Below are 11,114 nucleotides of genomic sequence, written 5' to 3'. Positions count from 1 at the left end.
TCGTAACGTACAAAGCAGCAATGTCACACTGAGCCACCTTGGACATCCATGGATACATTAGCGCCACCAGCGGGCCAAGCTGTTACATGGGGTTGTACGCTCCTGCCGGCCACATACGTCAGGTATGCCGGAATGGTTCAGAAGCAAACTTGCGCTTATCACTTACAACGGGACTAGCCAAGCTTCTGCCGTCTAGAAAATCATCCTAACGTATTATATCGAGGAGGGGCACAGCATAGACGAGAACGGTGAGTAGCTGACGAGTTAAACGGAGATTCTTGAGCAGTTGGTCTCGACTGATGTGATGTAACCCTCTATGTTGTTGTCGTTGGTCGGCCAGAGCAGACTGTTTCGTTTCTTGGTAGCACCCGGCGGGCAATCTGGCCGCCATCGGCCCGCCCTGTCTACCACCTAGGTCGGACGAGAAAGAGAAGCTGCACCGGAACGACACACGGTTGCAAGTTGAACAGTAATAAGTTTGACCTCCCCGTCCCAAAAAGGGAATCCCGAATAAGACGGACGGAATTGTGCCATTGTGGGGTAACTACCACAGTACCTAGGTAGGGCGAAAGCTGAGTGGGCAACTCCACTGCGACAGGTCTTGTCGGCGGCCGGCCTGGACGACTGGCGTGCTCGGCTCAGCTGGACAATCCGGATCGCGAACTGAGTCCGAACCGAATCTTCCAAATACCTACCTTATGACCTAACGTTAAGTACCTACCTACCTGTAGTCTTGCCCAGTCTCAATGGATTGGACTGAGCACGTTGCACCTGTCCCGCCGCTGACAGGCGGGCTAATCTTGCTCACCGCCCAACGTCCAGGGTTGCAGTCTCACCCGGGTCAAAAAGGGCCGTACAGAAAACTTGGTCTAAGCGATAAGATGAAGACAAGGAAAGCGCAACTAGAGGGGAAAAAAGGGAAATGTGAAAAGCGATAGATGAGTAGCGAGTGAAGCTAGAAAGAAAGAAAGAGGGAGAAAATGAAGAAGGAGAGAAAGAAAGAGAGAGGAGGAGAGGGAGAAAATGAAGAGAGAAAGAAAAAGAGAGAGAGAGAGAGAAAGAAGAGGGAAATGAAAATAACGTTAATATACGTACCGTTAGTGTTAGCTGCCGCATCTGCAGCTGGCGACAATGCTGGTGTACGGCGATTTTGGCCAGATGGAGCCCGTGTAGGGCTGGAAGGCAGATGGACCCCGCCTAAGCATACAAAAACATTCCAGGTTACGAACGTCACATAAGGTCAGGTAAGGTAGTTACTGCAATAGATATGTACTGTCCCTACTATGTATGTACCTACCTTAGGTGACCACGCTTGCGGTCACCAAATAGATTCCTCCATTCCTCGTCAGGATGCCGGGCCTGCCTTATTTAACATGACTCGATTCGACTCTTGATGGGTTACGCTAATAATATAGCTCGGCTGGGCAACGTCAGGCGGGAGGCGGGGCAATGAGGGGTTGGCAGAATTCTCAAGGCTGTTCAGGTGATGTCAGGCAAGGACAGGCACACCTCGGGCGGAACCTCCGAAGACCCTTGCCCTTGTTCTCCCTCGCAACCACAGGAGAGAACGTGGTCTTGGGAAGAAAATTCCTGCTTTTCTTGTGATCAAACCTTCTTTGCCTGGGCGTAGCCAAGCAATTGGGGAAGTTAAAGCTAGAACGGCGCTTGCAAGGCTTCGTGAGCCCCGTCCCAAAAATCCAACGGCACAAGGACATCCCAGAGCTTTCATTTCTGTTATGCGCACCCTCTTGGCCGACTGCATATAAACCGGGCAGGCCGAATCCAGCTTCTTTGTCTTATTCCACCTTCATTTACTGGCCAACAATTGAAATTTCACTCCCTGGAAAGGTCTTCCACCAGCTTACCACCACAGACAATTGCCGCTCGCCAAAGCCAGACCGAGTCTAAAATACTTCTCTTGGTGTGCGGCCTTCCAGATCAAAGCATCCATGTCAACACAACTCCAATCCTCCGGCCGAGGCGGCGCCGGCAACATCGTCGACAGCTCGAAGAGCCCCCCACTCCAGCCTGAGGATCTTCAGACACCTACTCTCAAGACATCGAAGGTGACAACTGGTCGCGGCGGAACAGGCAACTTTGCCTCCAACCTCGATCCAGAGGAAAAGCGTCGGCGCCAAGACGTAGAACCGTACGTTACCACTTCCCTGTACCTCATCACCGTGATAAACAACCCAAACTAAACCCATGTCTTCTAGTGTCGTCCGCCGCATGAGTCACGGTGCAACGCATATCGGCCGTGGAGGAACAGGCAACGTCGTCAAAACCGGTCCCTCGGACGACAAAGTCCCGTCTCCGGCCGGATCTCCTGCGCTGTCGCCAGTGCCCGCGGCGGGTTTGGACAAGGTGCCGAGTCGCACGGACAAGGAGCACAAGGAGAAGGAGAAAGAGAAGAGGAGCTCGCCGACGGGCAGTGATACCGCCAGTGATGTGGCCGTGCCGGCGCGTAAGACGGAGGAGATTGGCTGGGCGGAGAAGGGGAGGAATCTATTGTTTGGGAAGAAGTGAGGGTGCAAGCTGAACTGGCTCGGTGGTCAAGTGATGACTCTGAAGGTGACAAATGGGTTGGGTGGGTAGGCACTTTTCTGGGTTCGGCGTTGATGGGTTGCGCTTCTTGGTTTTACCTAAGGTACCTTACTCTGGCGGGTTGCCTCATACCCCGGCGATGGCGTTAAAAGTTGAGCTACGGCCTGGATTATCTCTTTTGACCGAGTCCACGGTACGAGAATCAGTGGCTTAATATGGATCAGTAAAAGAACATATGATATGTTGTAGGAATCCGGCTTGAGACCTAGTTCCGGTGAGAGGAGAGGCTGAGTCATTGCTGCTGATGCCCCTCAACGACCCGAACGAAGGCTTGTCTCCTTACCCCACAACCATCACAACATGTCGCATCCGACTCGCCATCCTACCCCTGCTCAGGGGATCTCCGGATAGCTACTACCTATGTATGCATGCCCCTACTTTATCTAGGTACTTACGGAATGGATCTCGACCGCCATCTGACCTTCTGAATGGGGAACTTCGGGAGGGGTGCTAGCAGTCCCTTGAAAGAGCGCCACTCCGGCCGCCACACCGAGCACCGAACGTCAATCGACCCATAGGTAGTGGTGGTGTCGGTGTCCAGACTCAGAATCTAAATCCTCACGGCACAACAAATCCAAGGATCGTACCTATGTCCCCCTTCCACCCATCTTAAGCCATCATCATTGCAATGACACCACGCGTCCTCCTCGAAGATACTTCCACACCCTCCGATGCTCTCCTAAGTCTGCTAACCTCCCATCTCCCACACTCCCTCCCCGTCCTCCGCTGCCTGCAGTTTGCACGAAACTTCCCGAACGGCCGCTCACCGCGTGCCCACGTGCTGTACGCTCACTACCAGGAGGGTGAGAGCAGCGATGGCCAGACAAGAGGACAGCAGCACCGCAAGCAGCCGCAGCAGCAGTTTGCCGCGGCCTACGTCGACCTGTGGCGGGGGCCGGAAACACAGATCTGGCTCTACTCGACACTAGAGGACAGGTGTGCTACTACTACTACTACTACTACTACTACTCCTACGAGCGCAACCAGCGGTGTGATCCGCGGGGAGGGACCCAGGGCCAGAGCCGGCAGACATAGTGCATGCGATCTTACGCCTGACGAGGGGAAGCAAGGCCTCGATCTTGTCCTGGCGCTCTTGCGGCGCGCTAGGACGGTAGCTACGGCCGGGGATCACCCGCCCTTCATCCCCGCCGCCGAGGGGGGACCGGAGGGGCGACGGATGAAGGTCTTGATTGGCTCCCTCCACGAAGACGTCCGCCAGAAGTTGCTCGCAAGCGGGGTGAGAATGGAGAAATCCCCGAATCTCCCCGCCGAGCTGGAGTGGGAATTCTGCGGCAAGTGGCTTTTCCGGGTAGAGGATTTGCCTCGCAGCAACGGTTCCTTGCCGGAGGGCATGCGGTGGGATCGGGTGCGGAGAGAGGATGTCAGGGTAGTGCTGGAGCGGACGAGTATCAAGCGGAAGGAGTGAGTTACCCCGTGATTGTGTGTGGGTTATGGCCCATGGGGCTCGATGAGTGCTCACCCGGCTGTCTGGCCTTAGGGCGACTTTGCTCATGGTGCCGAGCACCGTGATCAGATTGGATGACGGGACACCCATAGCTTGGGTTTTCATGGGTGAGCCTCAGCGTAGTTATCTGGTTCAGCGCCCCTGGCCGAGACTCACATACAATCTTAGGGCTTGACGGGTCGGTAGTGACATTACATGTCGAGGTCAGTGTTGCAAGGACGTATTAGTACCGGTAGTGGATGGCCTGACACCATTGCAGCAGCAATACCGCCGTCTGGGTCTTGCCAAAGCAGTGGCTTGCAAGATAATGCGCGACCACCTCCAGGACTACGGTGACGACGGCTGGGGGGCGGCCGATGTGTTCGAGGGGAACCTTGCCAGTCAGGGGTTTTGCCGGAGTATTGGCGGGAAGCTCAGCTGGACGATATCCTGGTACGAGAGTCAAAAGCCGATGCGGGATTGTGGCTGACCACCTCCAGGGCAACGGTAGACCTCTGCAGCGTTGGAGATCCCCTGTGAGATGTGCATAAGACACTTTTAGTACCGCAGACTTCTACCCGTCTATGTGAAAGCCAAGCTGGCAAACATATCGTCGTACTCGTACAAACAGCCCTAGGATCCGCCGTGCTATGGGGCATCCGTCCTGGTCAGGCGGTGGATTTCCTGGAAGAAGAACTTCAAATCCTCTGGGTTGACGAAGGGTGTGATTCCTGAAATGCCGTTAGAGATAGACGGTGGATTAAAGGAATATTTGAGAGACTTACCATGCCCGAGGTTTACAATCCAACCCTTCTTCCGGCTTGCCCAGCCAAAGCCCTCCACCATATCCTTCACAGCCTCCGTGATGGCGGCATGCGAGCCATACAGAACACCGGGATCAGCGTTGCCCTGAAGAACAACTGGCCGGTTGCCAACCGTTTTGACAGCCTCCGCTGGGTCGTGGAGCCAATCAAGACCGACAATGTTGTACCCCAAATCACACGCGGCGTCGAGTGCGTACCATGCGCCTTTGGGGAAGACGACCATTGGCACGGGCTCCAGGCCCATCCCTCTGAGCCTCGGAGGAAGGTGCTTAGCAATGTGAGCCAAATAAGGTTGCGAGAATTTCTTGAACGAGGACGGTGACAACTCGCCGGCCCATGAGTCGAACACTTGAATGAGCTGGAAAATATAGTCAGCGAATGACCCAAGAAACGGGTACAAGAGCAATACCTGGGCTCCGGCCTTGACCTGAAGAGCGAGATACTCAACGCAGAGCTCTGAGATCTTCTGTAGAAGAGCCTTGGTCTCCTCCGGGTATTTATAGATCCACGTCTTGGTCTCCTTGAACAGCTTGGTCCCGCCACCTTCCACCATGTAGCAGAACAAAGTGAATGGCGCCCCGCAAAACCCAAACAGAGGCACGCGCCCCTGCAGCTTCTTCCTGGTCAAGGTTATAGCCTTGTAGACATAGTCGAGCTCCTTTGCGACATCAACGTCGCGCTGCATCACCTCGGCGTACTGTCCGTCGTCCGGGCTCCGCAGGGGGTTCGGGAAATGCGGACCCTTCTTGTCTACCATTTCCACGACCATGCCCATGGCCTGCGGGATCACGAGAATGTCGGAGAATATGATGGCGGCGTCGACAAGCCCGGCATAGCGCTCAATGGGCTGCAGTGTCAAGGTAGATGCAACCTCCGGGTCTCTGCAGCACTCGAAGAAATCTCGGGATCCCTTGGCTTCGTGGTATTCGGGGAGATAGCGACCAGCTGCGCTGAGTGTCAGCGCACTCAAGTCATGGTCACGCCGGCGCAGCGACTGGAAAAGACCAGGGGCTAGGCCGCTCACCCTGCCGCATCACCCAGATGGGCGGCCGTTCGACGGTCTGACCTATATGCTCCGTGTTAGCAGATCCGTGCTGTTACCGCCGAGGGAAAACAAGGTGAAATAAAGACCCAGAGGAGGTAACTAACCCCATGCAGCCCTCAAGATCAAGTCGTTCTGAAGTGGCGGAAATGAATGTTCCTCCATGATTGCAATGTGATATAGTACCTTAGTACTCTAGTTGTCGAGCTTATTACCCTGTGACGGCTTCCCCGCTAACACCAGCTTCCAAAGCTCGCTGCGCAGGTTGATGCGGGGCAGCCCCGGTCTTGGCACATGAGCCACACCTCTAAGGGCCTCTTGTGGGTCGTCAGCCACACAGCAAGGGGAGCTCCAGGCGCTACGGAGTACGCGATTCGCTCGAGGATTTTGCTCCAGCATCCCGCTCACGACGACATCAACTCGATCACGACGAGACCAGCTGGCGTCAGCGCCCAGCCATCGCACCCGAATGCCGCTCCTCTTACAGCATACGGATGCTATTCGTGGATGGAGCTGGTGAAGTCTGCCGATCGCATCCCTCCCCCCTCCTCCGACCGCCGGCAATGACTACCCCTGCCTCGCAGTGCCGCCGTGCTTTCCAGCGCCAGATTATTCCGGGCAGAGATGCAGTGTGGATCACAGAGGGATTGCTTAGCAGCACGTTTGAGAGATTTTGCCGCGTGTCCAGGACTTGGAATAGGAGGGCCAGCAATGTCCCGGGACCGCTCGAGAGTCAGCGCCGACTCGGCCGACGACGCATGGGAGACGCCAGTACCTGGCATTGTCCGCCGACACCTCCGTCCTGGGAATTCACGGTGCCACTGAACTTATCACAATGGACCTGGAAACCGCCGTCAGCGGCTCGAAGCGCGGAACATCACCAGTCGCACCAAGATCTCGATTCTCACCCGGGGCTCCTGGCCCTGTTGGATGGATGGTTGCAAGGGTCGGTGTCCCGCGAAGCTGGCGAGCTACGTACAGCGTCGGCCACTGCTACTTTACCAGATTCGAGTTCACCATCCGCGGCTGATACGCGAGCTTCCCGGCCTTTCACCGCTGACCTGGACGCTTTCCGATGGGCGGCCGCGCACGCTGACGACAAGGCCTTCGCATCTCACAGCAACAACATCTGCCGCCAGCTCCGGCAGCGCATTATCCTTGGCGAGGTATCGCCCGAAGATCTCCTTTCGGTGTCAGTTGAGATATGGGACACGCTGCGATCGAGGCTGCAGGGGTCACCGCTGGGCCACCGGCTCTCCTTGTCGTTCTGCAGAGCCATCTTAAGTGGCTTGACGAATTCCAAGGTTTTCCCCCCTGACATCTTGGATGTGCGATTTTGGGGTGCACTCCTTACCGAGATGAGCAAGCTTCCGGCCGATGACACGCTATGTAATCTTCTCGTCAAGACCATGGCGGCTGTGCCAGCGATCCTTCGATCCAATGTTTCCGAGGGCGTCCTTTGTGTTCTGGGCCGCTTCTTTTCCGCGTGGGGTTGTTCCCGGCACGCCCCTAACAATTTCGAGATCAAGCGGCTGTTGGACGTAGGGCGACTAGGCATATATGCCGATAACCCAAAAAAGCTGTCCGCCTTGCCGACACATCTCCGCCAAGCCAGGGCACTATCCGAGGCACTTCATCTTTTTACTCCTGAAGGGACGGATGGCTTCCTCTCGGCTGCCCATCGTCTTGCCCTTAGCACGAAGGCCGACCTGCCAAAGGGCCGGCGCGCTTTGCGTTACAGCTGGCTCTATGTGTTGGCCCAGATGCCCAACGTCAACCAAGACTTTCTGTTCGATGCCGCCGCCGGACTTTCCGCCCGTTCATTACAGATTACCAAGCCGTTAACGTGCGTTGAGGTGTGCTCGTTACTGTTGACGCAGTGGGCGAGTCGAGATTACCTTCCCCTCAAGTACACCGTCTATAAATCCTACAGATCGCATTGCACTTCTGACCGGGCGGCGCTCGCCTCGCTCTTTCTTGCGATCTTCAACCATCTAACACCGGGAACGGCGCCTCCTCTTCTCCGCAGTGTCTGGCGGTTCTTGACGAAACTGGGGCGAAAGGACGAGGTGCTAGGATCACTGAATTTCAAAGCCGCCAGACACTCGGGACGCAGACAACAAATTCCAGTGCGGATGCTGGAAGACCTTGCATGGACGTCTGACGACCATAACATCGCAATCGCGCTTCGCGACTTGTGGCGGTACAAAATCAACTTGGAAGACCGACAACCCCAATTTTACCCGGGCGTCTTCGAGAAATACCTAGAAGACATTGTCAATGATCCAGACCTCCCCCGCGTACAATTTGGCGCATTCTGGATATCCATCGCTTTGAAGGGCGGCAGACCAGCCTAAACTACAAACTCCGCCGTCATCGCGGCACGTTTGGGGTACGGAGAGCATCAGTTGCGGAGAGAGTATCTGCGGCGTTCGCCGGTACGCGTCATCTGACGAGGCGGTCGGCTTTCCGCCACGTCTCGCAAGGTCTCTATTTCACCAGGGCGATCAAGGGCAAAGTTCCCACCCCTGTACTGATGATTATATATCGCCTCGTCACCCAAGATCTGTGGCAGAAGAGGCCCGGAACAACAAAACGCTTGTTGTGGTGGCTTAGTCTCGTCGAAAAGGAATTCGGTGTTGATGTCGCGTGGGCATGTCGCCTTCAGCTCAGGCGCTGGAGAAAGAGGCTTGTCCAGCAATGGCTGGGCAAGAACTTCATTAGGCGCGATTGAGCAGGACCAAGGATGCTAGAGAGAGCAGGGGCATTGCGGCTTGGGTCCCATAACGATATGGGTGGTATACACTTCATACGTTGTGGATGCGCTGCCAGAGGCATATGTCATTTGATTGCTCTAGACACATATCATGGAATGCTCGTGCTATCACCCAGTTTCCGAAAACCTCGAGGAATGCTGTATTCGAGGGCGGTATTGTTAGCGGATTGGAGGCTCTCGGAGGCGCTGCAGTCAAGAATCGCCAATACTTGCTGCTACTCATCTCAGCTGGCGCGTTGTGGGCCTGGTTGGTCATCGTCACACAGAGAGGCGTTTCGCGTTTCACGGCAGGCGGGGTTGGTTGTCAGATGCTTCCGACGGCCCTATTTCGAGGCCCCGCCGTTTATCTCGCCGAGCGCGTTCTCCTTGGGAGAGTCTCCTGACGCAGGTCTCAGTCACTATGCGTGCTATCGGATGAGGGGTGGAAGGACGGGCGAGTGTGCTGATCGGAGGGGCCGGAGGGGGGTCACGGAAGCCGGAACGCTGTTCCTGTTCCAGCCTTCTATCCTTCTATTGGGCCTCGCCCCTTGCTTGTGGCATCGTGGATGTCTTGGAATAGTATGGAGCGGCAAACTGCCTCCCCGGTGGAGAGGTAAACGAAGCCGTGAAGGCCGGGGGCCCGGACAGAGGTGGGCAGCGGTCGTTTCATTCTCAGTCAACACATACATGCGCGCACTCGATCTCCCCGATGGACCTAATCTCGATGCTGCAGCAACCCTCTGACCCGATAAATCGATCAATGTCTGATGTGACGACATGATGTGTGCGCGCGACAAACCAATCAGGTAGCGCGCATCCTGAATCCTCCCCCGTCTGTTGCGTGCATGGGAGGCGAGAAAGTGGGCTGTGGTCCCGCAGGGAGACTGGTGACTCCTTGTCTCAGAAGTCCAGCTTCTCGTCGCGTGTTCGGCTACTGTACGGAATAGACACTGCAGAATTTATTAACGGTCCGATCCTGCGAATAATCCCGCGGCGCCCACCACCGGCAATGGATACCTTACCCGGTTCCCCAGCCCCGTTCGTCCCAACGGCCAAGCCGCCAAGGTCGGCTGATCTGCGCCGCTAACCTGGAAATCGAATAGCGCACAAGGTGGGGTAACGAGTTTCGATCACGATGGGACGCATGGGAGTGACAGCCGAAACGAGGGGAAAAGGGAAACGAGAGATATGATGGTTAGAGTTTGATTTGGGATGAGCGCCTTGGCATGCTTCATCATATGTATTGGGCGATATACATTTCTCCCTGTCACATATCGCGATTGCGCTACGTTAGGGCGACAGTTTGCTCATTGGAAACAGAGAAACCTCGGGAGTCGGCCATCTCGGAAGCGAACAGGAGAATCAGTCTCCGGGTGGGTTAGGCTCTGCCGGGGTCTGAATTGTGGAGCGAGAGACAATTGGCAACCATCGTCGGCTAGGAGACATTGCTTGATCGGACATGTCGGAGAGAAATGACGAGAAGAGTGATCAGCTGCACAAACAACTGCGCTAGAATAGATTCAAACGGCGTGGATATCTTGCCGGCTCTAACCCCAAGAGTCCTAGTCCTCGAGGTATCGGCGCTGACCGATGTCCGAAGCGGCTGCTTGTTTGGACCGCGGCATTCGGCGGAGGTTTCAGAGTGGCCCGGCAAGGTGGAACGGGTTGTGAGAGGTCGATCTACACTAAGCTTCCATCCTAGCCACTTTATTAGTTGCTCCTCCACGCATGTCCGGGGGTGGTGCTGTGGGGCCGGATGTGAGTCGCAACCGAACGATCCCTGGCCCGGATACCGGGCGCAACTCCCGCAACCGGCACGATGTGCATCGGGTGTTGGTGAAGGGATTTGGCTCCCGCGAAAACGCAGAAGAGCTGAAGAGCCTGGGTTTACACGAGACCTGAATCAAGGCGGCGGCCGCCAAAACATCGCTCTTTCTGACACACTCAGCCTCGGCTGGTCCTCACTCTCGGGTACACCGTGACGGTAGTGGGACGCAGCACATACAGTGATTTCGAATAGCGCTGGGATGGTTGCATGTGCTTCGACTTGGCCAGGGTTCACTGTGTCGAAACGGCGTCGCGTTGCCCAGGACGGGGAAGTCGCCGGGAAGGCGTGGATACGGAATAAGTGGAAGCCCGAAACCCTCACGAGGTCGAGGCATACGGCTACCAGAGACGGTGGCACCTACCGCCTCTCAAAGTGGAAGCCACGATGGATGCCACGTACGGGATGTACCTTCCGTGGGTAGCATTGAGATGCTGCCCTGCTCGAGGCGGGACGGACCGGCATGGAGCGGAACAGCTGAGGTTCATCATGGATATGATTGTTTGACCGAGGCGATCGAGTTCCAGCAACAAGCCGAGTCCAGTGCGTGCCCATGACGAGTGTACTGCATCAGCCTGCATGCAGCAGACACACAGGCAGATAGATACCTTAGGTGCCTA

General features: G+C 56.0%; 5 protein-coding genes across 5 annotated transcripts; 4 read left to right on the top strand and 1 right to left on the bottom strand.

Annotated features, from left to right (window-relative positions):
• Positions 1 to 1,738: 1,738 nt before the first annotated feature.
• On the top strand, positions 1,739 to 2,584 carry B0T15DRAFT_22627 (uncharacterized protein). The gene is made up of 3 exons (XM_062862884.1): positions 1,739 to 1,865; positions 1,945 to 2,149; positions 2,217 to 2,584. The coding sequence occupies exons 2-3, from the start codon at positions 1,950 to 1,952 to the stop codon at positions 2,524 to 2,526; spliced, it is 510 nt and encodes a 169-aa protein (XP_062725841.1). The 5' UTR covers positions 1,739 to 1,865; positions 1,945 to 1,949; the 3' UTR covers positions 2,527 to 2,584.
• A 488-nt stretch (positions 2,585 to 3,072) lies between these two features.
• Positions 3,073 to 4,628, top strand: B0T15DRAFT_22644 (uncharacterized protein). The gene is made up of 5 exons (XM_062862885.1): positions 3,073 to 4,026; positions 4,103 to 4,176; positions 4,238 to 4,272; positions 4,329 to 4,501; positions 4,560 to 4,628. Coding segments are annotated over exons 1-5 (1,077 nt in total). The 5' UTR covers positions 3,073 to 3,232; the 3' UTR covers positions 4,561 to 4,628.
• A 19-nt stretch (positions 4,629 to 4,647) lies between these two features.
• Positions 4,648 to 6,140, bottom strand: B0T15DRAFT_22507 (Uroporphyrinogen decarboxylase). Its single transcript, XM_062862866.1, has 5 exons — positions 6,022 to 6,140; positions 5,897 to 5,938; positions 5,282 to 5,817; positions 4,834 to 5,230; positions 4,648 to 4,779 (listed from the first exon to the last, which is right to left on the bottom strand). The coding sequence occupies exons 1-5, from the start codon at positions 6,077 to 6,079 to the stop codon at positions 4,697 to 4,699; spliced, it is 1,116 nt and encodes a 371-aa protein (XP_062725839.1). The 5' UTR covers positions 6,080 to 6,140; the 3' UTR covers positions 4,648 to 4,696.
• A 177-nt stretch (positions 6,141 to 6,317) lies between these two features.
• B0T15DRAFT_517240 (uncharacterized protein) lies at positions 6,318 to 8,884 on the top strand. Its single transcript, XM_062868304.1, has 2 exons — positions 6,318 to 8,214; positions 8,262 to 8,884. The coding sequence occupies exons 1-2, from the start codon at positions 6,409 to 6,411 to the stop codon at positions 8,646 to 8,648; spliced, it is 2,193 nt and encodes a 730-aa protein (XP_062725838.1). The 5' UTR covers positions 6,318 to 6,408; the 3' UTR covers positions 8,649 to 8,884.
• B0T15DRAFT_22465 (uncharacterized protein) lies at positions 8,467 to 9,810 on the top strand. The gene is made up of 2 exons (XM_062862858.1): positions 8,467 to 9,707; positions 9,773 to 9,810. The coding sequence occupies exon 1, from the start codon at positions 8,661 to 8,663 to the stop codon at positions 9,411 to 9,413; it is 753 nt and encodes a 250-aa protein (XP_062725837.1). The 5' UTR covers positions 8,467 to 8,660; the 3' UTR covers positions 9,414 to 9,707; positions 9,773 to 9,810.
• Positions 9,811 to 11,114: the final 1,304 nt, after the last annotated feature.

The sequence above is a fragment of the Chaetomium strumarium genome (genome assembly GCF_033439665.1).
Source record: "Chaetomium strumarium strain CBS 333.67 chromosome Unknown B0T15scaffold_1, whole genome shotgun sequence".
In the NCBI taxonomy this organism is placed as follows: domain Eukaryota; kingdom Fungi; phylum Ascomycota; class Sordariomycetes; order Sordariales; family Chaetomiaceae; genus Chaetomium; species Chaetomium strumarium.
Note: the sequence above shows the minus strand (reverse complement) of the source record. Positions and strands in the feature narration are given on the sequence as shown.

Coding starts and splice junctions, on each gene's coding strand:
- B0T15DRAFT_22507 (XM_062862866.1), bottom strand. CDS start 6,079: ATGGAGGAACATTCATTTCCGCCACTTCAGAACGACTTGATCTTGAGG. Junction 5,939..6,021: donor GATCTTGAGGGCTGCATGGG/GTTAGTTACCTC, acceptor CGGAGCATATAG/GTCAGACCGTCGAACGGCCG. Junction 4,780..4,833: donor GATTGTAAACCTCGGGCATG/GTAAGTCTCTCA, acceptor ACGGCATTTCAG/GAATCACACCCTTCGTCAAC.
- B0T15DRAFT_22627 (XM_062862884.1), top strand. CDS start 1,950: ATGTCAACACAACTCCAATCCTCCGGCCGAGGCGGCGCCGGCAACATC. Junction 2,150..2,216: donor CGGCGCCAAGACGTAGAACC/GTACGTTACCAC, acceptor CATGTCTTCTAG/TGTCGTCCGCCGCATGAGTC.
- B0T15DRAFT_22644 (XM_062862885.1), top strand. CDS start 3,233: ATGACACCACGCGTCCTCCTCGAAGATACTTCCACACCCTCCGATGCT. Junction 4,177..4,237: donor CATAGCTTGGGTTTTCATGG/GTGAGCCTCAGC, acceptor ATACAATCTTAG/GGCTTGACGGGTCGGTAGTG. Junction 4,273..4,328: donor TAGTGACATTACATGTCGAG/GTCAGTGTTGCA, acceptor ACACCATTGCAG/CAGCAATACCGCCGTCTGGG.
- B0T15DRAFT_22465 (XM_062862858.1), top strand. CDS start 8,661: ATGCTAGAGAGAGCAGGGGCATTGCGGCTTGGGTCCCATAACGATATG.
- B0T15DRAFT_517240 (XM_062868304.1), top strand. CDS start 6,409: ATGCTATTCGTGGATGGAGCTGGTGAAGTCTGCCGATCGCATCCCTCC. Junction 8,215..8,261: donor ATGATCCAGACCTCCCCCGC/GTACAATTTGGC, acceptor GAAGGGCGGCAG/ACCAGCCTAAACTACAAACT.